General features: G+C 37.9%; 1 protein-coding gene and 2 long non-coding RNA genes across 3 annotated transcripts; 1 reads left to right on the forward strand and 2 right to left on the reverse strand.

Annotated features, from left to right (window-relative positions):
- Positions 1–404: 404 nt before the first annotated feature.
- Positions 405–9,999, reverse strand: LOC107766162 (uncharacterized). Its single transcript, XM_075219823.1, is given in 19 exon segments — positions 405–1,142; positions 1,441–1,615; positions 2,359–2,455; positions 2,890–2,975; positions 3,174–3,245; positions 3,323–3,441; positions 4,277–4,384; positions 5,044–5,104; positions 5,707–5,766; positions 6,119–6,179; positions 6,268–6,359; positions 6,819–6,905; positions 6,983–7,066; positions 7,778–7,843; positions 8,759–8,872; positions 9,027–9,119; positions 9,121–9,182; positions 9,306–9,368; positions 9,737–9,999. Coding segments are annotated over 18 exon segments (1,698 nt in total). The 5' UTR covers positions 9,978–9,999; the 3' UTR covers positions 405–1,142; positions 1,441–1,483.
- A 117-nt stretch (positions 10,000–10,116) lies between these two features.
- LOC107810641 (uncharacterized) lies at positions 10,117–12,644 on the forward strand. Its single transcript, XR_001653706.2, has 3 exons — positions 10,117–10,505; positions 12,279–12,430; positions 12,507–12,644. It is a non-coding gene; the product is annotated as an uncharacterized LOC107810641 (long non-coding RNA).
- A 2,578-nt stretch (positions 12,645–15,222) lies between these two features.
- On the reverse strand, positions 15,223–20,284 carry LOC142162846 (uncharacterized). The gene is made up of 3 exons (XR_012694306.1): positions 20,151–20,284; positions 15,442–15,510; positions 15,223–15,337 (listed from the first exon to the last, which is right to left on the reverse strand). It is a non-coding gene; the product is annotated as an uncharacterized LOC142162846 (long non-coding RNA).
- Positions 20,285–25,834: the final 5,550 nt, after the last annotated feature.

The following is a 25,834-nucleotide window of genomic DNA, read 5'->3' on the forward strand; positions in this document are numbered from 1 at the left end:
CTAGAAATTATAGTTAATACGACTTAATATTGATATAAAGTCTCAATGTCATCAAACTCAAGATTAAGCCATTTACTCAACTAGTGTATTTATAGGACTATGGCTTATCAAGTGTACACCCACAAGTATTTGTTTACAACTGTTCTTCTAACCGGTACTAACTTGAACGACATTGCACCGCACAGCACCTCACTCTTCAACTAACATAACTAAATTTTCCTCTTAAGTTTTGATCAGCAAATATCTCTTACTGCTTATGACATGGCCTCCTAGCTGGCATGTGAGTTGTTTTACAAGCTCCTTTGTGCATCACTAGAGGCCAGTATGTATCCCAGAGACCCATATTAAAAAGGTTGGAAAAAAGGGGGGAAGAAGCATATATATACAATATTGGAGGAATACTATTGAAATCTGAAATCTTAATGACACTAAATAAACAGAAAAGATTTGGTTCATACTTCATGAAGAAGCATATATATATACAATATTGGAGGAATACTATTGTAATCTGAAATCTTAATGACACTAAATAAACAGAAAAGAGATTTGGTTCATACTTCATACACATCAATCATTATCATTAGAAATATCTGATTCAGAAATGTCTCGTCAAAGTGGGAAGTGGGAACCTTCACATTATGTAATTGGACGGATAAAGATTACCTGACGCAAAATACAGTTCAACCTACAGTGTCTGATTCCCAAATTCAATATTTCAGCACCCAAATCTTTACTACTTGGACAACCCCGCCTGTTCACATTTAGTAATTGAGGGACCACATTAGTCTCCTTTGTGAGTCTTCCCCTTGGCGGAAGAGAGACACCATACACGGGCGAGGTTTTTGCAAAGGGACAAAGAAAAAGCCTCAGAATTCACCTAGCAGTCATTCAAGAAGTTTCCGCACCTCAGATTCTTGTGGATGAGAGCAATAGAGCGTGCCACCTCTGCATGCCATCTTTCAGCAACCGGCCACTGTAATGCCATACAAAATGATATTTCATCTTGCCACAGTGTGCTTTTAACTTCTATGATTGCTGTACCACATGATGACCTTTGAGATCTCAAACCCTGAGACTGGATTAAAATCTCGCATCTAAGGCTTTGAGTCACCAGCCTGAAATTATTGAAGGAAAAAATACAACTGACATAATTAAGTAAATAAAAGTATGCTCTTTCTAGCAGCTTAAGCTTCTAGATTAGCTGATCATACAATTCAACAATGTGATTTATTTGACACGAGCATGTTTTACAAAAGAACTAAGTCAAGCAGGAGTTCATAAATATCAAACTGATGGCCAGTGCTACCTGAGAAATATATGACGAGTGATGCTCTGAACTCTTATGCTGAAAGAGCCCAAAAGTTATGATCAGAGAAGGAAAGGCATAAAAGCGGCACTTTGATTGTATGCAGCTCCCGAAGATGGTTTTAGATGACATACTAAGAGTTTGTGAAAACTGAAACATGCTCCACTCATTCTGGATTTATTGAGATCTAACCAGACGAGCTGCAAAAGCTCCATCAAGTTCATGCTTCACAGGATTAGACATATAGAAACCTCGTGTAGTGACAAAATCCTCCGGTACATATCTGTTCACAGGATCAATGTCGAATTCCTGCAAGGAAAAAGATGGTGACAGTTAGAGCAATTTGCAGGACATTCAACTTTGCCCTTACAGGAATAGCATCTAGAACACCTGCCCCCTCCCCCACCCTCAAACAGAAGAAGATGGAATAATGCTTTCAATTACAATAATATACACTATCAACTTTAGCCCTGCAAGGTCAGGAATGATGTTGACAAATAAAATAATAGACAGAAGTATCAAAGTTAGCCCTGCTAGTTGAACTTTTAAACACATATTTGGTTCTATTTGTTTCTTCGATAAGTACATGTCGCTCTATTATTGTCATGACAAGGGTGAGCAATCTGCCCCCTCGAGAAGAAGACCAATTTATCAGTAAAGAACACGTGGGACAATCAATTTAGGCATGAGAATGCCAGAATAAGCTGCCCAAATTATGACAAAGAAGATATATGAAGACAAGATGAGAGGGTTTATACCAGCAATCTCTCAAAAAATGATTTCTGACACTCCAGTTTTTTCTCTCATTTTTTTTTTTTAAATTTTGGAATTTCATCCGTCTTCTATTGGGTGAGAATTTTTTGACAATAATAGGCCTGTGCTTTCTATATAAAGTATATAGTCTCATTTAGCACAGCCTCAATAGGAAGCAAAATCCTCACTCCTTAATGCCTGAAATGGGTTTGAGCATAATATATGTGCTACATCTGATTTTTATGAAAGAACCAACTTTAAAGATAAGAGATAAAGCAATTTCCAGTCAAAATTCTTACTGGATGACTTAGAAGAAAATCTTCAATTCTTTCCTCATTTTCTTCAGGGTCAATGGAACATGTGCTGTATATTAGAACTCCACCTGGCTTCACCAACCTGCAGATGCAGAACAAAAGCATAAAGGAAAAGGATACAAAAACATAACCTCATATGTTAATGTGTAAAGCTAGTCACTCAATTATAATGCATATAACCAAGAGGCATTTCAGATTGTAAGTACATGTAGTTGCAGTAAAAAACTTAACCAGCTTTGACTTAATAAAACAGGCAAATTGAGTTATAATTATCATCAACCAAGCTTGTATATCTCATTTTCCAACTCTCTTGTACTCAGTAGGAGAAATGTTTATAAAGATATGCGCCGTATTTTGATCCGCTTCTGAACTTGCATTATCCTCACCAGTCACCAACATTACTAGGAAAAAGCTACTCAATATATTTCTAAAAGGCAAAATCCGTCAGTGGTGATTGGCAGCAGCAATTAAGGTGAAGGTTGCACTTAGTTTATGAATTAAGAACTATGGTTTTACCTGGAAGCTGAATCGAGAAGCTCATCCTGTAAATGTTTAAGTTGCTCCATATCTTCCTGTTTCCTATTCCAACGCAAATCTGCTCGCTTTCGCAAACAAAGAGGAAATATACATTTCAAATGTCCCAGCTACTACTACCTATGGTTTAAAGAAAGATGAAACCACAGAAGCAAGAATAACGAATGTGACATAAGAAGAAGAGGAATAAAGGACCAAAACTTTTAGCACCCATGAAAGCTTTTATCGAACAATAGAAATTGCACACATCTCTAGAATGAAAATACCTTAGAAAGAACACCCAGCCCTGAACAAGGTGCATCCAGCAAGACTTTATCCCATTCTACAACCTTATCGGTCTGCCAAAAGTTAAACCAGGGATTAGCAGTTGGAAACTAATATACCATGTTTTCTTTTACAACTTGCAAGTTCTTACAGAAAAAGTTCGAAGATCAGCATGGATAGTACTGATGACATCAATAACTTGGTGCAATTTGGCTGTCTCTTTGAGTATCCGCAACCGACCTTCATTTATGTCAACGGCAAATAATGTACCTGACAAACAAGTCAAGCACTGGAGTGTAGCGTTAAACAGTCAACAAACATAACTTTCATACACAAGAAAAGGTTAATGACCAGAATTGCTGGCAACACTATGCATATAACTATTTACATAATCCACAGTTGAAAATGCTGAAAATATGCAATGCTTTAACAAGGCTAAGTCACCAATGATCAATAGTTGTAAAAAAAAAAGGCTTTATCCAGTTGTAAAACAAAACATTGACGAGCCATCTTGATTCTGAAACTCTCGAAATAGAAAAACAGATATTACAAAGCAACGAACCTGGTAGCTTTTGATTGAGTTACTTTTAGGCAACAGCAACAACATCATACCCAAATGCGATCCCACAAGTGGGGTCTGGGGAGGGTGGGATGTACTCAAACCTTACCCCTTCCTTGTGTGAGGTAAAGAGGTTGTTTCCGATAGACCATCGGCTCAAGAAAAGTGTTTTCAAAACAGGTTTGAAAAATACAAGAGTAAAAAAAAGCTAAGATGGAAATACTGAAGAAAAGAAAAGCATTGCCAGCAGAAGTTACTTTTCGGCACCAACAATTAATAAATGTAATTAGTGATGGACAAGGGAATATGGTGTTTGTATAGCGGATACCATGATTGTCTACATTTCCAGGACAGGCATCCTCACCTACGTTTTATTTCATTACTGAAAACACAAATTTAAATTCTGCATGTGCTATGCTCCTGTTAGAGGATCTTGCCTTTAGCTAGCTCCCAAAATATGTAATAGGACAATATTTTTCCATGTAATTTCAGCTCTAAAAGCTATCATCTGTCAGCTATGATGAGCAAGGTTTGTATGAAGGTTACCTTGGCCATTCAAGCAGGAAGCCATGAACAAGGTTTTCCCTCCTGGAGCAGCACAACAATCAATAATGTTCTCACCAGGTTGAGGATCAACAATAGAGACTACTAATCCTGCAGTAATTAGGGTTATTAGGAGAATGATACACATCCTTTTTCACTATTTAAGATATTTGTACAAGTTTCAAACTCGAGTATAAACAAATGCATTATCACAATGAGGCCATCGAATTTGGACTATGAGATACAAGTCAATGACCAACAAAATACCAATCCATTTTTCAAGTAACTGGACACTATTTTCCACAGTATATAACTTGTAAAAGGAAGGGGAGACACTCTGACAAGGAGTGTGGATCAAATTAAGCAAATCATCGTAGCAAATTATGAACAAATGGAAAGTAAAGATGGAATTTTCTTTTTCTTCGCGATGATATGTGATACAGTTCATTGAACATCCCTGTGAGTGATAACTAAATTTCTCGATTATGATCCTTGGAACATAGATATGTGAATGGTCCAAGTTATCCAAAAGAAGCTGAACTCTCCTTCCTTAATCGTGTTGCCTAGGAGAGCATATGAAAACAACTCTGTGTTGTCAAAGCTTTCTTAAATTGGAACTACTCCCCCTGCCCGCTGAAGGAATAGTTGTATATCAAGCCAAGGTTCAAAGGATAACTGAAAATGAAAGAAGGAATCTTTTGTAACATACTCAACTACACATTTACTACAAGTTCACATACTCCACATTTTGAGTTCTGTGAGGTGATTACCTGCACTTTCATCCTGGACTGCACAGAAGCCTTCTTTTAGTAACCCAGCCTGTATAACATTCTGAAAGAAGAGACCTTAAAAAGTCAATTGAGCTGCAAAATACATCAAATGCACATATGAAACTAAGAATTAAAGACCAAGTCAAACTTTTAAATGACATAAAATATATGACAACACTTCCAATCGACATTATTTGGTGTCATCTAAAATTCTACATTAAGTATGTGACTTCATCTCTCCATTTCTTCCAGCTGAATTTGTCCATAACCAGAATCGCACCATAGCTGAAACAGTTAAGACTACCTTTTCTATTTCTTTGATATGGTAAACCCCACTCGATAAACCCCTCTATTCAGGAGTCAATGGTGGCCCTTTTCACAATTTGCTCTTCTGGTGGCTCAAACCCCAACCTCTTTGTTAGAGATGAAGGGCCCTATCCTCGCATTTCAACAGTTGACACTACCTTTAAATCAAGTCTCTGCGGTAATTTTGAGAGCTAAAAAGTAAAGAAACAAGCATTCTGGTTTCTTCTTTATAACTAACTAATTATCAATCACTACTGAAGTGACCTATCAAAATAGAAAAAATCTACACCAATGGCATAAAGATGGCCTTATAGTAAATACTGTTTGAGGATCTTAAGAACCTTTTTGAAGTCATACCTGCATTCCAGTTTTAATACGAACAAAATCATCCAAGTATAGAGAAGGCTCATGTGGAACCTAAAGTTCAAGAAAGGAAATGAATGAGTCATTGTAATACACGAAACAAATGCAGAATCTTGCAGAATAATTCAGAAAATATGATGGTCTCAAGTAGTGTCTAGGACACTCATCCTATTTTGTTATATCAAAAAAAAAAAGGGCAGAAGAAGACTCTGGTATGATGGACTTCTATTCAGAGTTCTAAAATTTTTAACTACTAATGAATGATATCTCTTGACCTCTCTTTGGTCAACTAGACATTCAAAATCTTAGAGTTCTGAATAAGGTATATTACCAAAGATAGAGAGACAGAGAGTCCAGAAGTGATCGTTTTGTTATCAGTATGGAATGAAATGCCTCTAAATATTACCTTCAACATTTTAAGCCTTGAGACCAGATCAGCCCCTGTCAAACCTTTCCCAGTATTTGCCCTAGTTTTGTTAAACGATACGAACACAAAAAGTGTCACACTATCATCCAGAGAAAGGGTAAAAGAGGAAAGAAAGCTTCATCATATACCGTAGACTGAAACTGGGAGAGCTGTTATTCCATGTCATAAGCTTAATAGCTTCGTCCCATCCAAAATACTTTGTCCATCTTCTTACCATCCACTAGGAAACATGGTAAAGGAATGTATAGAAGAAAGATTAAGAGATGTGAAAAGATAGTCATATGAATATGCTTGTAATACTATAATCTGTGATGTTCTAAAGCATAGAGGAAAAAGATTTGTGATAAGAGGACCATATAATTGGAGCATCATGAAAATTTTCCAAACCATGCAACAAAATGAGGGCCATTTTGGTAAGTTCTTAAACAAACTCGCTAGAACTTAAACCAAATCCATATGATTAAACCCAAGCATAATTTTATCTCCAACCAGAGTTATGAATCAATGACAGAACTCACCGCATGGATGAAGAAATATACATCATTGAAACACTGAAACTTCCAAACATGAATTTAGAAAATTTATTTGACACAACCATGGATGTACAGGACATTTTGCTAAAATATCAGACTTGGATCTTCTAAGACAAAAGATTAAAAAAGTAACAGTTCAAACGTACAACTGGATGAGAGTAAAGAGTGGCAAGACCACGTGCTTGCTGACGATCATCACCGTCCACTTTTACTGCTGGAAGGGAATCACTTTCCTGCAGACATGAAAAAATAAATGTCAGGGAACCAGTAGATATTGTTAGATCCTATGTGCTGATGGAATAATACATACCTTAAGGACAATTAGTTTCCTGAGAATCCCATTAACCAAGTTACCGGCACCTGGTCTAAGAGCAACCTTAGCGAGCCTTACATTCTGCAGTTAGATTTTAACATCCGAAAAAAGAAGTATGCTTACATTACTTTGCACAAATAATGTTCATCTCACTTATCAAATGAAACAAAAAGAGATAATGTTTATTTTCAAAAGATATGAAGTGAACATGCTATGCTCTGTATTTATCCTATTCCATTCTAGGATGTCAAATGGATGCTACTGAAATGTGAACTTTACTCATGAGTCATCTCCTAATGTAGCACCCGATATTCAATTTAAATACAAAAATGCAGGTCTAAGCTGCATAGTAGTTTGTCTCTAGCATAGATTTAGGCAAGACAACTAAATATCAACCATCATATTATTTCCTTTTTTCATGGTAGACCCCCATCCCACGGAAACCCCACCACCCCCCAGCCCAGGGATCAATGGTGGTCTTTTTCCAATTTGCTCCTCTTGCGACTCAAACTTCCAACCTCTTGATTGAAAGTGGAGTGCTCTTGCCACTAGAACAACCTCACCAATCACCAAGCATCTTTTTTTCCTTTTCTTTTCCCTCACTTCCTCCAAAATTGCGACAAGGCTCCATGCAAGCTCAAAGGTGGTAAGTAGTTATACCATCAGCTGCCTAGGTTCCCCAGAATATAAATTCACGTCCATCTTTCTTGACAGACGACAAATGAGCTTCATCAGAATAACTAAATCAAAATAGAACAGCCATTGTAGACCAAAATAATGAACTAAACGTACCTCGTCTACAACAGCATATGGTGGCATATCTAACTTGGTGATCTCATAGAAACCAATTCGAAGAATCTAACAACATTTTCAAAGCAAAAGTCAGTTGAGAGGGATTATAAATGACCTTGCAAAATTCAAAGGTTATAAAGACAGAACACAGAAGGGAAGAAAAGAGGGAACTCAGGTCCAACATATTTAATTCCCCAAGTAGTCCTATCAATGTCAAGCTCTGCTATGCACATACAGACGAAGTGCTTAACTCAAACAATGTTCACCAATTAATAGGATAAACCACCAAATTGCATTAGCATTTCAGCCTCTGAGATGTGCTTTCTTTAGCATTGAGCATACACCTATTTGCCTCAGATGTTATTTAAATTTTAAAGCGTATCACTATGTATTTCTAAATAGAAAATAAATGCACCAGTAATGTATACTCCATTGGAGTGATAGCCATGTTGACTATGACCTACCAATGCCACATGAAATAAATCATTCAGGCATAATGACATTCTAAATCTCGCAGGTACATTATGCTTGACAAAACCTCATCAGCCAACATGTATACCAACCATTGTTAAGATTAAGAAGGCCTATTGTAAGTCCAAGATTGAATTCTATCATCATCATTCATTCACATTAATTTTGGTTCTAGGTGGTTGATACAACTCATAAATTTCTTAAAAGGCATATTTGCCAAGATAACCTTGTTTCATAAAGGAACTCCATAGTGCTCCTCTTTTCCTCTTTTAGTTTTAATAATTAATTTCACATGGATGCTATTTTAGAGGATTCTCCAATAATTAAACCATCGATGAAATAACTTTGTTTGAAAAAGAAATTTATGACTGCTCCTTTATTTTTGGTACTTAATAATTAAATTCAAATAGATGCTATTTGAGAGGTTCTCCAATACTTAAACCATGGCAACAAAATATATTCTATTGGATGCTCTAAAAGAAAAGAACCCAAAAACAGTAGCAAATATACCTGTAATAGAAGAGGTTCCATGCTTCTGAATGTACTCTCATCGTGGCATAACGAAAGAATCAAGTGATCAAGATATCTTCTCCAGCGAATGGTACCTCCAACAATCTCCGTGACCTACAACATAAATATTTCAAGAAAACCATAAGGACAAGTGCTCTGATATTGTGATGGAAAAGAGAATCTCTTGAAAAAAAATATGAAAATCGTAAGTGAATTAGAAGACGGTCAATGATATGGTAGTGAAGAAATGGCCAAGAGAGAAACAAACCAGTCTTAAATCTCTGTCTTCTAAGTGACGAGTGCGAAATCCAAGAGTTCTTTCAACATATCCCATTTCATTATCCCCTGAACCCTTTCCTTGGCTCATTCAGAAGATCAGCAAATGCACCGCCCAGCTCTATGCGCATCAATCTTACCGCAGACACTGTAAAATAGACACGTGACATGAAGATAAGAACAAATAAACAGCAACTGAACAAATTTCTTAACACTAGTAAGAAAATGTCAATTAAACGCAAATTAAAAAGTTGATTTTACAGTGGCTTACCAGCTCTATGAGGAGAAACTTCCAAATTCAGCTTCTGTGTTTTCCTTGGAGGACTGCCTGAATCTTGACATAAAAATTCCCGAGGAAATCCAGAAAAGGGCAGGATTTGAAGTTAGCCTTAAGGAATTAACTTAGATAGACACACTACAACAAGAACAACAACTATGCCTCAATTCCAAAAGCTGGGGTTGGCTATATGAATCCTCACTGATCATGTGACTTCATTTAAACTCATCCCATGCCAATATTATATACTAGAATAAAGATTTATTTTTTTTAAAAAAAAAGTGCTAGAAGTTCTTTATATTTTTTACTGACATATCAATTGGGCAAATGAAAGCATTTTCTTTTTGTTTTCCTACTTATACAGTTTTGCCAGTTTTTCAGTCAACTATCGAACTGTTAGTGCTGGAAATGAAGATGCTACTTACCTGGTTTTCGGCTGATTTTCTTTGGAAATTTGACCTTTTCAGTGGAATGGGACTCATAAGAAGAAGTTGCAGAGAGCTTTGCAAAATGGAGTATCCGACCCGAAAGCAATTGGGGCAGTGAAGGCATAATTGTATGTCTGAAGGAAGACGCCGGAGAATTGGATGTTTGCATCATTGTTTTCTGTATCAAAAACTGAACCGAATTGCCCGTGGATACTTCAGCGACTATTTGTACTCCCATCTCTTTTTGATAAGCCACGCCTTAACGAACGTTTTTCGACGTGTTTGCTTAGTGTCTTTTCAAAAAAGCTTGAGGATAATTCAGTCATTTAGCATAGCTCTATACGTGACTTTTTTTCCCTTCCGCAAATACTACGCGTAGGTTTTTGGTTTCTTTCTCAGGCACCGCATCCTTTTCCTATATTCAGTCCCAATATCTTCTCCATCGTGTTTTCCATCCTTTTCCTGAGCGTTGTTCTCCTGATTTGCCACGTTTTTGAGTCTTATCATCTCGATGCTCCTTCTGGCTCTCTCTCTCTCTGTATCCCCCTTCCCTTCGCCATCTCTCTTTCCTACTTGTGTGCATCATCTAGAGTCTAGACGACGCAACCACTAAGAGGATGAAAAATAGGCAAAATAATTTCATCATCTTCCTCTTGTGCTCTTCCGTTGCGCTTGGATTGGTTAATATTGATTTTTCTGTTCAATTGGCAGTGTGCTGGGTTGGCAACCGATGATGGGGATTAGGGCTCTTTGTTTCTAGCTTGCGGTGAGTTCAATCTATTTGTTTTTTTTAAATTCTCGATTTAGGGACTTCTCTACCTATTTCTCGCGGCCTTTACATTCTAGGCTATGCCTGTTTAAAATCCAAGAGGCCTATTTTTATTTTCTTTTGTGTCACATTTGGAAATGTTTTATTTTTAGTTTCTATACTTTTAGAAAATCTCAGTGTGCGCTTTTCTTCCCAGATGATAACATATGTGAATCTTGATTGCATTGTTTTTTCAAATATCCATACATTCAGCTTGTTTCTATTTTCCACCATTTGACTGTCGTTGCCTTGGTGTTCTTATCTATTCAGTAAAAGCAAATCACAACTTATCCTTTGATCAAGCTTTTCAATTCAGTAAGATATGCTAGATCTTTTTATGTCATATGTTTTACTGCAGAAAATTAGAAGTGGAAGTGTTAGCTTCCTTTTCTGTTTTTCTTTTTTGATAAGTAAATATGGCAGCTCTTTATAACTCGAATTCAATAGTCGTGATTGATAAAGGCTGATTCTATATGTTCTGAATCTGGTGTATGTTCTGCATATAAAATGCTGCACGAGAAAGCATTAGATTGTACGTTATCCATTTATGCAAAATCGACTGAGAAATTTTTTTTTGCAAGAGGGCCTTAGATGGTGTAATTATTTATAAGCTTGTTAAATTAATCTCTTCACAAAACTTGATGTAAGCTTTTGAGCTGTCTATTATTCATTTTTATCTTTCATGTTTAGGTGACAAAATATATACCCTTTTTCTTAATGTAAAGATAGTGCATTCATATGCACAAGATGCATCACTAAAAAAAACCTATGAACTTGAATGATCACTTGGAAAGTAAAGTTCATATGATTGGCAATAAACAATATAGGTAAGGGTACGGTGTACTTGAGGAGCGAGGCTGTCAAACTCAGTTAGGTCCTAGGATGATTTGATTTTGTCTCATTGTCTTAAGATAGGCTTCTCAATTTAGACCAACAATTTAATGAACCATCAATGTATTTCCTCTAATTGGTTATGGAAACAAAAATTAAGTAGATGATGGGTTCATTGCTATGTGTAATATATATTGATTGCCTGAAATTGCACAATTGTATCATTATATTTCTTGCTCAAGCGCATTGGAACTTTAGAAATTCATTTTGAATCAAGAAAGTGGCAGAGAAGAGATGGCATTCTGTTACATTTTCATATCTTATTTTTTAAAGATTAGTTGACTCCTACATTGTTTTTGTGTGAACCTTCCAATTTGAGTGTTTAGTTCCGGTAGAATTATTCTTCTTTTATATGCATAAGTTCGCCTCTTTGAGAAAATGATATCTAAAACAAACGGAAAGAAAGCAAAATTATTCCTCTATGCGTTCTTAATTACTTCACATTTGTTTGTTGCCAAGCAGAATTGTCTTCATTCAAATAAGGTAATTTGATAAATGATGTCCAGGACTCTCAGGCTTTCTCCTCTTCTTGGTTCTTCTTAGTTAGCTGGCAAGTTTCTAGATGAAATATACTCATTTTACTTTTTGGGAGATGCGAAATTATGCATAATATTTCCTACTTTCTTGAACTATGACTTATAAATAGGAAAAGCTTATCTCACCTCAATAACTTTATATGCCGTGAACTACAACATATCAATAGAAGAGAAGCTACATTAACATAAGTTTATTTTGTTTCGCGATATCTAAGAACCTGGTTTTGTCGGGGTTGCTTCTTATATAGAAAACATACAAGGCATATATAGTTACTGAAGTCATCAAAAAAATGTGCTATTGCAGTGATCCGTGACAATGTTCACCTACAAAGTGATTATATACTTCGTAGCTAATCAAGTTTCTTTGTGGCATGGACGGACTTTTCCCGTGATAAAAAGATGGAAAGGGAGCTATCAGGGAGGTAGAGCAGTCTCAAGATGATGACAGCCGCCCAGGTAACAGTCTGGACTCAGAGCCGTTTATATCTTGGATGGCTCGATCATCTTGTCGAGTAAAGTCTTTTTCTTCCAGGCCATCGAAGAAACAGAAATCGTTTCAGTTATCTACCCCTGTTGTCTCATCACTGCTACATGCCAAAACTGAGAGCACAAACTGGAATTTAGGTTCCTTGAACAACAGTAAAGGCAAGCCAGATTGTAATCTTTTATTCCCTGACAAACTGATGGATCTTAGCAAGACTGAGAATTCTTTTGTCGGAAGTCATAGCAGCTACAAAAGTTTATTGAAGAAAAAAAGTATGATTTTAAACTTAGAATTACCAGGGGTTGTCTTAATCTGTATAGAGCTACTTCTTGGCATCAATGCACAAATAAATGAATCAGCATCATTCTTGATCTTTTCAAGATTGCTTTTCCCATTGAGGAACTCCTGATGATAATCAAGAATGTTAAATATGTACTCGGTGACTGATAGCGTACATAGTGAAAATATATTTGTACACATCTGTACGTGCCGTTTAACTTGTGATAACGAATTAGTTACCATTTTACCAGGTTACTAATTTATGTTTACATACAGATTTAGTCCTTCTAATTACTTTATGAGTGATTTGATCGAGTAAATACTTTTTTCACTATTAGTGCATTAAACTAATTAAACTATTAACAAATACTAGGAGTGTCAAATGTGTGGGTTGGACTGATTTTGGGCGGGTCAAAATGGATTGAGCCAATAAATTGACCCGCCCAAAAGTTACTTGGGTAGAGATAGATTGGATCAAGATGGGCTAAAATTTGGGTCATAACCCAACCCGTCCTACTCTTATCAAGCTTTAATTAATGTGTGTTATTTTTTTTATGAATTGTTTTATTATCAAAAAGCTTTTTTTTTTCTTTTGTTATGGTCACATATAATATACACTACAACAATACCCCAGTATAATTCCATTAGTGGAGTTTGGGGAGGGTAATGTGTACGCAGACCTTACCCCTACCCTGGGGTAGAGAGGCTGTTTCCGATAGACCCTCGGTATCTCTCTCCCTAAGAACTCCTCACCTTGCTCTTGAGGTGACTCGATCTCACAACCTCTTGGTTGGAAGTGGAGGGTGCTCACCACTAGAGCAACCCAATCTTGTCGTTATGGTCACATATAATATATCAAAGAAAAAAAATTATTTTAAAGTTTTTTAGCAAAGTTACTCATGAATCAATTTTGGCCAAAAATTAGTTCAACTTTAAATGGGTTAAAATGAGTTGGATCAATATGGATTAAGTTTAAATGGGCGGGTCAATAACAGGCCCAACCTTGAACGGATTGGACAACTTAAATAAGTTTGGGCTCAAAATGCTCCCCCGACAATTGACAAATACATTATTGATCTTGAGCGCGATATAGTATAGTAATATAAAGGATTGACCTTAGCTAGTACAGTTTGAGCTCCAGCAAATTTGTTATCCCAACTGAATTCAGAGGCAACCTGACTCCTGCCTTGATTGCTTGAAGCATAGTTTAAATAGTTGTTTCCTCCACCAGCTTTGTATAGCCAAGCAGCAGCCCACAGCAATTCATCCTTTGAAAATTATGGAAAACACTAATTAAACTTATGATTGGAAAAAAGAACTAATTATGCCTAAATTATTGAAATTAATTACCTGATAACCTGAGTAAGAACAGTAGAAAGGGCAAGAAGCTTGGTAAGATCCTCTATACTTGTCAGCAAACGCAAATAGCTGCGCACAGAAAGAGGAAACGAAAATTTTGAGAGTCAAATGGGTGTGTTAAGCTACATTTAGGTAGGGATGTACATAGGTCGGGTTGGTTCGTATTTTTCAATAATCAAACCAAATTAATTGTGTCGGGTTATTAAATCTAAAGATCAAATCAAACAAAACCATAGTCGAATTTGTTTTCGATTTGATTAAGATTATGTGACTGATGCGGTTTGTCGTTTTACTCTATACACCCCTACATTTAGGCATGTTGAGTTAATAACTGATTGTGTTATAATCAGTCCAAAGTTTGCTTGGGTCATGGATGAGTGAGTCAGGCTACAAAAATGGATCACAACCCAACTCGTCCAGCTCATTGTTATTATTTATTTATTTGTTTTTTTATAATTTATTTTAAACTTAAATTGATAAAAGCCTTTTCTTTTACATATTATAACTATATCAAACTAATCAATTTAGGCTACATATTCAACCCAAATTGACACAAACTTTTAAATGGGCTAGCTTGAGTTATATGCCCAAAGTGACCCTCCAATAAATATAGAGCAAAGATCACTTTTAGATCGCGGCCGAAACTATTTACATCTGATAGCTACAAAAAATATAAAAAATTTGTATATTTTGTATATATATATATATATATATTTTGTATATAACATATATATATGTACACACACAAAAAATACTTTTTTGACTATTATTTTAAACTCAGCTATACAACATTTTCTCATGAACATATGCCAAATACATACCGCCCAAGTATGTGCAACTTATATTTTTATGGGCCAAATTTGACACTTATAACGAAAAGGGATCTTTACACAAATAGTCTGTCATATTCATTATTTATTTTTTTAGCCATATATATAGATTTTACAATAATTATACACAATTATACATATATAATACATAAATTATGCATATATTATACTTTCGCCAGCTATTTTTAGTTTAATTGTTTGGGTGGGCGGCTATTTGGGTTACTACTTGATCGTCGTAATAATTTGGTAGAATAGTTGGAATCTATTTTCTTGAAAACAATTGATGCTGAGGCAAAAGCAGCTGCTACTTCAGCTGCAACCTCTGATCCTTGAGAATTGGAAGTGATCTTGTATAGTGTTCGAGGTGTATCCATATCTTCAGGTCTCTCCCAACACTGGTGATCAACATTTCTGAAATGTACAAAATACGGACTAATGAAAAGTCTGAAATGTACAAAATATGGACTAATGAAATAAAGAGGGAGAAAAGCAGTGCTGCGAACGCTGGCAGCTACCTTGATAACCTCCGATGACTCTGCCTCCGATCAGCCAATACCCACTACTGGGTTCAGAAATACCTGAATCTGCACACAAGGTGCAGGGAGTAATGTGAGTAGTCCAACTCAATGAGTAATAATCATAACTAAAGTCTGAATGGTAAGAAATCATGAAAAGTGCATCAACATGATGTATAGAAACAGTTAAAAAACCAGTAAGAAAGCAATGAAGCTGTAAAATCTCTTAAAATATCATAGCTTAGTTTAAACTTCTTTGAAAATGACTTTCTCAATAGTTGCGCAAATGAATGCAAACAATTAGTGCAGATAAGCACGCCCCTCGGGCACAAATATACTATTAAACAGGTACATGACAAGCAAATAAGAAAGATAAGCACATAAGGTTCGCCCCTCGGGCACAATGTCAACAAGCCCACCCCTCGGGCAATATCTCAGAACAATACCAGCCCCTCAGGCTATATCTCACATCACAATGGGTACATGCGCTCACTGGGGGTATGCAGACTCTTGGAGGGGCCCCTTATGGCCCAAGCGCAATATCAAGTCACCTCGTGGTATCATAAACAGGCTCTCAGCCTCATATCAATATCATGTCACCTCGTGGCGTACAATCTCAGGCCCTCGGCCTTAGTCAGTGAAAAATCACATAAGGCTCTCGGGCAACAGTAAAACAATGTTTCTCTGCCCAAATCATCATTTAAATATCATTTGAGTATTAAAACTGAGTGAACATGGCTGAGTTTTGAAAAACAGTGGAAATAACATGACTGAGTTCAAGTATAAAGTCAAAACAATAAGGCAATATCAACAAAAATCCCCGAAGGGTTCACATAGCTGACACTAGGCCCAAATATGGCATTCAGCCAAATAATGGTGATAGCAAATAGTTTTCAATTAAATATGTGGTAAAATCATCAATCGGGACGGACCAGGTCACAATCTCCAATAGTTCACGACCCCACGCTCGTCATCAAGCGTGTGCCTCACCTCAATATAGCACTACGATGTGCAATCCGGGGTTTCAAACCCTCAGAACATCATTTACAATCATTACTCACCTCGATCCGGTCCAAACTCTAGCCCGCGATGCCTTGCCCACACGAATCGACCTCCAGATACTTCAAATCTAGCCACAATCAGTACATAATCATTAAAATATGCAAAGGGAACGAAGCTCACTCGAAAATATCCAATTTTACATCAAAATCCCGAAATTGCTCAAACTCGGCCCCCTGGGCCCACATCTTGGAATCCGATAAAATTAACATCATTGGAATCCTCATTCTTCTACGAGTCTATACATATCAAGAACATCAAAATCGAACCTCAAATGGCCCCTCAAATCCACACTCAAAAGTCTCTTAATCTCAAACCCTAGTTACCCTTTTTTGCTACTGATTTTTCCATGAATTTCAAGCTTACAATGATAGAATTCATCATAGAAACAAGTTTAGGGTCCAAAAATCTTACCTTCCTGAAATCTTGTTGAATTCCCTCTTCAATTAGCTCTCCCAAGCTTCAAAATCACCCAATAATGGAGGATTTAGCCTCAAAATCGCGGAATAGCCCTTTTAAATCATTCTGCCCCGGCATAAAATCCTTCTTCGCGAACGCGGCCAAAGCCTCGCATTCACAAAGCACAAAATTACTTTGACCAAATTTCCTTCACCGTGAACGCGTCGTACCACTCACGAACGCGAATACTTGGCTCCCTAACCCAATGCGAACGCGACTCCCTTTCCGCGAACGCGAAGAACAAATAAATCCTCAAACCCAGCTGCTCACTTCCCCTACATGAACGTGGAGCCTCCCTCGCGAACGCGATGCACAACGGACCTAGCCCTTCGCGAACGCGGAGCCTAAAATCTCCACCTCACCAGCTAACCCTTCGTGAACGCGAAGGCCAAATGCCTGCAACACTGAACAGAAAATATCTGCAACTTTGCAAAACATGAAATGGTCTGATTGACCACCCGAAACTCACCTGAGGCCCTCGGGACCTCAACCAAACATGCCAACATATCCCATAACCTCATTCAAACTTATTCCAACCTTCGGAATGCTCAAAACAACAATAAAACACCAAATTCGCATCGGATTCAAGCCTAAGAATTCCAAAACCTTCTAAATTATGCTTTCGATAAAAAACCCAACCAAATCACGTCCGAATGACCTGAAATTTTGCACACACATCCCAAATGACACAACAGAACTACTGCAACTTCCAGAAATCCATTTCGACCCCTATATCAAAATCTCACCTATCAACCGGAAAACGCCAAAACCTCAATTTCGCCAATTCAAGCCTAAACCTTCCACGGACTTCCAAAATGCATTCCGATCATGCTTCTAAGTCCCAAATCACCCAACGGAGCTAACCAACTCATAAAAATTCCAATCCGAGATCATATACAAACAAGTCAAATCTTGGTCAAACCTTTCAAATTTCAAGCTTCAACTGAGGACTGTTTCTTCCCAATTCATTCCGATTACCCTGAAAACCAAAACTAACGATTTACATAAGTCATAATACATCACATGGGGTAGGTCACGCTCGAGAACTGATGAGCAAAGTGCAAAAGCTTAAAACGATCGATCGGGTCGTTACAATTGCTCCTTTTGACAAAGTTTCTTCAAACTTTTTCAACAAAACCGACTCAATCTCATCATCATTTAAGTTGTTTCCTTTAATCCTGCATGTGTATAAAGTGATGTGTTCATTAGGATCGCTTGTCCCATTGTATTTAGGTATATCTGCCATACGGAACTTCCTAGGAATGGTCTTCGGAACCGCACTCTGAGGAAATGGCTTTTGCACAAACTTTTTGGCATCCAAACCTTTTTAGATCGAGGGTGCCCCCGGTATTTGATCAACATGAGAGTTGTATGTCTCCAGTTTCTTGTCATTATCTTCGGTTTTCTTCTCTCCCGACTCGATTCTTTTGGTGAGCTCCTCGAGCATCTTCATGATTGCAAGATCAGTCCCTGTTCTGTTACCGCTTGATTTTTCTAGCACCGGCTCAGTACGGCGAGTGATTTCTAGCTCGACCACACTTGGAGTTTTATGCTCACTTTGAAGCTGAGCGATAGCAACCTGTTGAGCTTGTAGTATCTCAAATATTACTTGGAGGCTAACTCCCCCATCTCTTATACCTTGTGTTCCTTGGTCACTATATCGGACTTCCCTGCACACACTTCCTCTGGATCTGTGCCTAAATTCACATTCAAAGCGATGTATGAACTAACATCGACTGGTTCGATAATCGGAGATGGGGGAGTTAGCCTCCAAGTAATATTTGAGATACTACAATCTCAACAGGTTGCTATCACTCAGCTTCAAAGTGAGCATAAAACTCCAAGTGTGGTCGAACCAGAAATCACTCGTCGTACTGAGCCGGTGCCAGAAAGATCAAGCGGTAATAGAACAGGGACTGATCCTGCAATCATGAAGATGCTCGAGGAGCTCACCAAAAGAATCGAGTCAGGAGAGAAGAAAACCGAAGATAATGACAAGAAAGTGGAGACATACAACTATCATGTTGATCAAATACCGGGGGCACCCCCAATCTTAAAAAGTTTGGATGCCAAAAAGTTCGTGCAAAAGCCATTTTCTCATAATGCGGCTCCGAAGCCCATTCCTAGGAAGTTCCGTATGGCAGATACCTAAATACAACGGGATGGGTGATCCTAATGAACACATCACTTCATACACATGTACGATTAAAGGAAACGACTTAAATGATGATGAGATCGAGTCGGTTTTGTTGAAAAAGTTTGGAGAAACTTTGTCAAAAGAGCAATTGTAATGACCCGGCCGGTCGTTTTAAGCTTTTGAACTTTGCTTGTCAGTTCTCGAGCATGACTTGACCCGTGTGATGATGGAAGAAACAGTCCTCAGTTGAAGCTTGAAATTTGAAAGGTTTGACCAAGATTTGACTTGTTTGTATATGATCTCGGATCGGAATTTTTATGAGTTGGTTAGATCCGTTGGGTGATTTGGGACATAGGAGCGTGATCAGAATGCATTTTGGAAGTCCGTGGAAGATTTAGGCTTGAATTGGTGAAATTGAGGTTTTGCCATTTTCCGGTTGATATGTGAGATTTTGATATAGGGGTCAGAATGGATTTTCGGAAGTTGCAGTAGTCCCGTTGTGTCAACTGGCGTATATCACAAACAAAAAGTATAACTCAAATAAACAGATAACACTTATACTTAAATAATTTACCAAGAAGATAAGAAAAAAAATAAAAGCTAACAGAAGTATAATGCTTACGAGATGATGTAGAGGAGACAACTACCACAACTCAGAGAAAAAATTGAAATAAAGAAGATAAATTAAAAATAAAATAGCAACAGCCCCAGAAATAAAAAAAGTTGGAGAAAGGCACAAAATAACAGAAATGGATAAATCAAATAAAGGAACAAAGAGAAAAGAAAAAAATCAGCCAAAGCACACGTACAACATAGCCTAAAACACAAAGAGGGAAATTGCAAAAACCATATACCTCCGAAATTCCGCCACCAAGAAACGCAACACAACTCACAGGTACAACAAACCCCAAAATCAAAGAGAAAATGGACATATGTAGAAAAGAAATAGAAGCTAATTTCTAGAGAGACAGAAGAAACTAAGTGGAAAAGTAGAAACATTAGGAATAATCGAGCAAAATCAAACCCAAATTCAGCTTCAAAAAGAGATTATTACCTGAGTTCTATTTGTTTTGTTGGTGGTACAGCTTAATTATGGTGGATTGTTGCTATACTGTTCGTTCTTAGTGCATTGCACAGATTTGAGTTCCCTCAAAAGAAATTGACTTTTTTAGGGATTGGACACGGTATTTTGGACAGTGCACAGAGGAGTGCATCAAGAAATTGCATTTAATCGGATAGATCAAGCTGAACGGAAAATTTCATCAGAAGAACACGCTAGAAGGCTATAGAATGGAAGTTGAAAGAAAAGCTATGGAACCGAAGAAACTATTGATTATGCTATGTAGCTGTTCAGTCGAAGGAGGAAGGCACATATAACGGTTGGGAAGTCCAATCTGTCCTCAGTTTTAATTTATTGACTTTTCTGCCTATAGTAAATCTGGAGAAATATGGAAGAAGAATTTCTTAGTAAAGTACCCAGTAAATTTACGCAGGGGTCTTTAGTACATAGTCGACGAATCATTAATCAATAACACTTCCATAACTAATCGTATGTGCTGGCCCATAGATGTATTTATCTAAAGGAGTAAAGGAGAATTCTTAGCATTAGAAGCAACCTATATGTGACCGTTCAACGTGTTAAAAAAGAACTTTTTGTGTTTTTGATGCAGCATTCATATTTAGCTTCTGCAATCTGGAGCTTAGCCTTCATTTTATCCAAATTCAAAAGAAACTAGCGAACGATAATAAAAGACGTTCAAATGATAGTTATAGTTGAGACAAATCTCGTACTTTTAACGTGAAACATATTTATCAGAAATCAATAGTGTTGAAATCCCAGTTTTCTAGTGCCAGACGAAGCAAATACGATATCTGTACTCCTTAGCTTAATTTCTCTACTCCAAACATAAAACCCACAGAACAAAAGAAACACTTAACCAATTCTTAATAACAAAATCAAACACACTGGAAAACCAAAAAGGATGAAATCGATATGATACGAACCAAACTCTGCTAAAACCTATTAAAGCCAAATAGCCAAATCAACACTGTAGAAAACTTGAAGAAGCAGATCAAATTACAGAGACCACACACAAGGACCCTAAAATCTATCACTGTTTTGTGCACTGTTTACCCAAAATCAAAATTGCCCAAAGTCAAAATTATCATATGCAAGAAATTAAATCCAAAGACAATAATATAAATCGAATAGAAGATCTGATTCATTGAAGAATTTTTCTTTCATTAACAGTCATTTTTACATAAGCTTGATGATCACACTCAACTATGCCTTACAAAAGGACAATGCGAACGTTGCAAATATAACCTGAGTATTTATGCCCAGAGTCGAATCCACAGAGAATTAACCTATCAATTACTTTCGTTGGACTTACTAAATTTTTTAGAATCAACTTCACCAAACGTTGTGAATAACAGTTGATGGTATATTTAATAACTGAGATTGAAAGTCAATAAACAGTTGTAAACTAAATATGCTTAAGTTGTGAACAATAATGAGAAGGTTCTAAGGTAGTGATTTCCCCTATTGATGGAATCCCTTATGTTTATGTTTCATATCTATTTACCAACATATCTCTATCAACCATGAACACTCAAATTATCGTGAATCTCTCCCGAGTAATCACGATAATTTACTAGACGCACTCTCCCGAGATACGCTAGCTGGCTTTGTTTATTACAGTTCACTTTAGATTGCATCCAAGACTTCGTTATCCCTAATCCCGCCTTTAAACCCACAGTTATAGATCCCTCTTATACTTTGGGAGTGATGTTGTTCAACAATTACCTACATATGCACTCTCTCCCGAGTTATGCATACTAAATAGACACAGCTAATTGAGGATCCTGTCAATTAACTACAACAAACACGTAGTTGAACAAATAGAGATTAAACTGGCAAACTATATTAACATAATCAAGAATTTCATCCTTCAATAGGTTCCATCAAAACCCTAGACAAAGGATTTAGCTATTCATGACAATGGGTAAATAAACTATGAAAATATTCATGATCAAAATTGCAAGAAAAATAAAAAGAAGAAGAAAATATGATGTTTTGGGTGATCTCTCACACTTATTTTTCTTGTCAAAGTACTTTCTAAAACATTGCATGCCTCCCTTGGACGAGTTCTATTGTTTAATATAGGGTTTGGGGCTAAAAATCCCGTGTTTTGCACTTCAGTCCCTCAATTTTCTACTTCCTGCTGCGGTTCTACCGCGGTTACGCCAGGACCGCGGCCAACTAGCCTCTCAGAATCCGCAACAGCCTTCTATCGCGGTCCGACCGTGGTTGCGCCGGGACCGTGGCAGTCCATCTCCAGTTCTGGTTTTTGCTGCCTTCGCGTGGTGCACTTAGCGGATACTGTAAGATTGGCCTCTTTTTCTCCGTAATTGATCCCAAAAGTACTCCATAGACTTCTTTTATTGTATATAGCCTTCAAAGCATGAAAAGCACTAATCAGAGCAGTTTGTTATCACTTTTTACCATAAAAACTATACAAGAAGGTGGTTCTTTAGGGCCTAATTATAGTCCAATTCACCTATTATCAACACCCCACACTTAAATCTTTGCTCGTCCTCGAGCAAGTTGAACCAGACTTGTAGGCCTAATCGTTCGATGCATTACCCAGTTTATGTCACACCCGCCATTATGAAAGAATAACCTAAGCAGTGCAACAACCACACCTCAGATGAAGACTCTAATGCCATGTCACACTCGTGCTTACTCTAGTTACTCTAAACAGAGGTGAAAACTCGTTTTTTCTTCCTGAGTCACATGCCCTCACATCATATTTCTGAGAGAAGTTCCACACATATAAAATCAAGCAACAAGGAACTATAGATAGAACGAATCCACTCACTCTCAGCAAAGAACATTCACATGCCACACAGATACACCATAAGCTTACCCTTAGTGTAATACTCTACTAATCGAGTTGTTCAGTCCAAGATCAAGAGGTCTTTATTTGGTTATAATGTAGGTTAAGGGACGGGTAGGATATATTTGGATATAGTGACTAACCTCCCTAAGCACTTTTAATGCAATCGTTCCCTTTATTCCAATTTCCATGTTCAACCCAATCATTCTTCCACGCTTGTTTCATAGGCTACCCCCACTTTTCTTTAGGTGCAACTGACCTCTTTTTTTTTTTAACATCCATTGCACCATTCAAGTATTTTCCTGATTTTCTTTTCCCACTTCATTACTACCCCACACTTTGACTTTTATATGCTCTTTAACGATTCAAGTGCTTCTAGGAGGTACAGGTTCAAACAGTCAAACTATTCAAACACAGGGATGTAGGTTGTTGTAAGGTTCTCAAAGAACATGCTTCAGGCTCGAAGGGGTTAACTATGGCAATATGTACAGGTGGATTCATAATTATACAAGCTACACAAGGAAATTCCTCAATCATCTCTAAGGCCAAACAACTTCTATTTCGCTTTACAAACACACAGGGCAAGTTCTAGGTATCGCATGCAAGCACAGAATACAAGTATTATCTCACACACACTTGGCATGGAACTTATTCCGAATTAGTTTGTCAACACACTCACGTGAGCGTTCAAGAAAGACAAGGTGTGCAGAATTAAGGCATAAAATTACGAGTCTACAAACGATCCTAGACGTCGCACCCTCAAGTTCGTTTTAGTTATTTGCAGGTGTGTACATTACGGGTTGCATTCTTGCCTTCACCCTTCTTGGTCCAATAGAGTCCTAAGGGTCCTAAAAATATTAAAGAAAAATCTACCTAACCCGGTTCAATAAAAGCCCTTGGAAAAGAACCGTGGTCAAAAGAAAAACCAAGGAGGAATTAATACACCACCTAAAAAGAAAAATAAAAAAAAATCTAAATGGACTACTTCCCTCAAGAGTACTGTCCAAGTGGTCCGTCCTTAGGAAGAGTCTCCTACATTTATTTATTTTACAACCAATGTATATGTACACTAACAATACACTACTAAAGCAAGTCTCCTACCCCACACAAAAAGAATATGGCATGCCCCCATGTCATAACACAAATAAAGTGCAGAAGGGTAAGAAGACTTCCCTGAGCGTCACTCGGAGTCGGAGACGGTTCTGGGATACACATGACAAGCCCTTCCCAAAGCACGGAACCAAGCTAGCATCCGACTCTCAGACCTGGTATGCCGCTGAGACATGGCATCCATATGCACATGCAGGCCATCCACCGAGGAGCGAAGATCTGCCACCTCTTCCTCCAAAGAATGCAACATGGGTCGGATGGACTGTGATCTAGAGAACCCTGCCCCAGTATGAGGTTGTTGAGAGGATCCGGCTCCATCATAGGATCTCCTGGATGGTGCCATGGGTGCTGGGGCGTCATCCTCATCATCAAGCTCAATGGTTGTGGGTGCATCTCTGCCCACTGTGATCTTTGAAGCTCTGAATGCTGCTTTTACGGGCAAAGCTCCATCTGTAGGATTGGTGGGAACACCATCCAGCAGACACAACCTCGTCACAAGTGAGGGGAAGTAAAACCCCTTAGATAGCAGAGGTGACCGAAGGATTATTTCATCTCCAATAATTCTCGCCACATCAAAGTCTTTCTTGGTGACGAAGCACCACACCAATAGATCCCGTAGGTGGTTCACATCTTTTTTGTTGTCCGTGGGCAATAACCGGCTGCAAATAATGGTAAACCAGCACTTAGCCTCATGTGTGAACGACTTGGAGTGAAGGGTAATGTTTTCCTTTATCCAGATTGGTCAACCCCCTGCGTAGATTGTCTCAATCATAGTGTCCCAAGTGACCCCTTGGGCGTCGTAGTAATGATCAATGTCGCCAGTGAACTGGGGCAGCTGCAAGACCTGGCGAATCTTCAAAATTGAGGCATCCACCACCCTGCCCCACACAATCACAAACCGACACAAATTTTCCGGGCAGTTCGCGTAGAACTCCTGGACTATCATCGGGTTTGTCGTCTCAGGTTCATCAAACAAGAACTCCATCTCCCTCCGTCTGATTTCCTCATACATGTCTGCTTTTTCCATACGGAGGGAAGCCCTGTCAACAGGAATCTCAGGGATAAAGCTTTTGGTGGCCTTAGCATGAAACGCGTCCTCGGCCTCTTGTTACTGGAACCTGGTGGCATCATATGTGGGCATTTGGGAAGTGCTTGCCGAGCTCTTTCGCCTTTTTTGGGCCATATTACCTGTAGACAATTCAGGGTAACAATCAGATGCATCCTAATATGTGCCAGTCGGATGGGTACTCAGACTTCGCCACCCGATGGCACCAAACAGTTTCCTTTTGTCAAACAATACCAGTATACCCAATTAGGAAGGTGCCCAAAGTTGACAACCTCCACTATTGCCCTCACAGCACTATTAATTCTACAATTCCGCCATATAATACCCCACACAATCTCCCACAAGTGAATCATGTCAAATGCTACCACCACCACAAACTAAGAAGGGCACAAAGCGCTCCAAAAATTTACAACACACCCCCAATTTTCGGCCATTTAGACCCCTCCACCAAGCTTCACCCTAAAAAAATTGTTTAGGCCTCCAAACCTTCTAAAAATTGCCCCCAAATTAAGCACAATGAAAACCCAACCATTTAAACATCAAGCATGGCCAAAAGAAGCAAATAATGGAGAAAAGGAAAGAAAAGAAAGAAAGTAAAAAAAAATTACACTAAACACTACACTAAGTTATATAAAAGAAAGAGAAAAGAATAGAGAAGCTTAC

The sequence above is a fragment of the Nicotiana tabacum genome, chromosome 8, assembly GCF_000715075.1.
Source record: "Nicotiana tabacum cultivar K326 chromosome 8, ASM71507v2, whole genome shotgun sequence".
Taxonomy (NCBI): Eukaryota; Viridiplantae; Streptophyta; class Magnoliopsida; order Solanales; family Solanaceae; genus Nicotiana; species Nicotiana tabacum.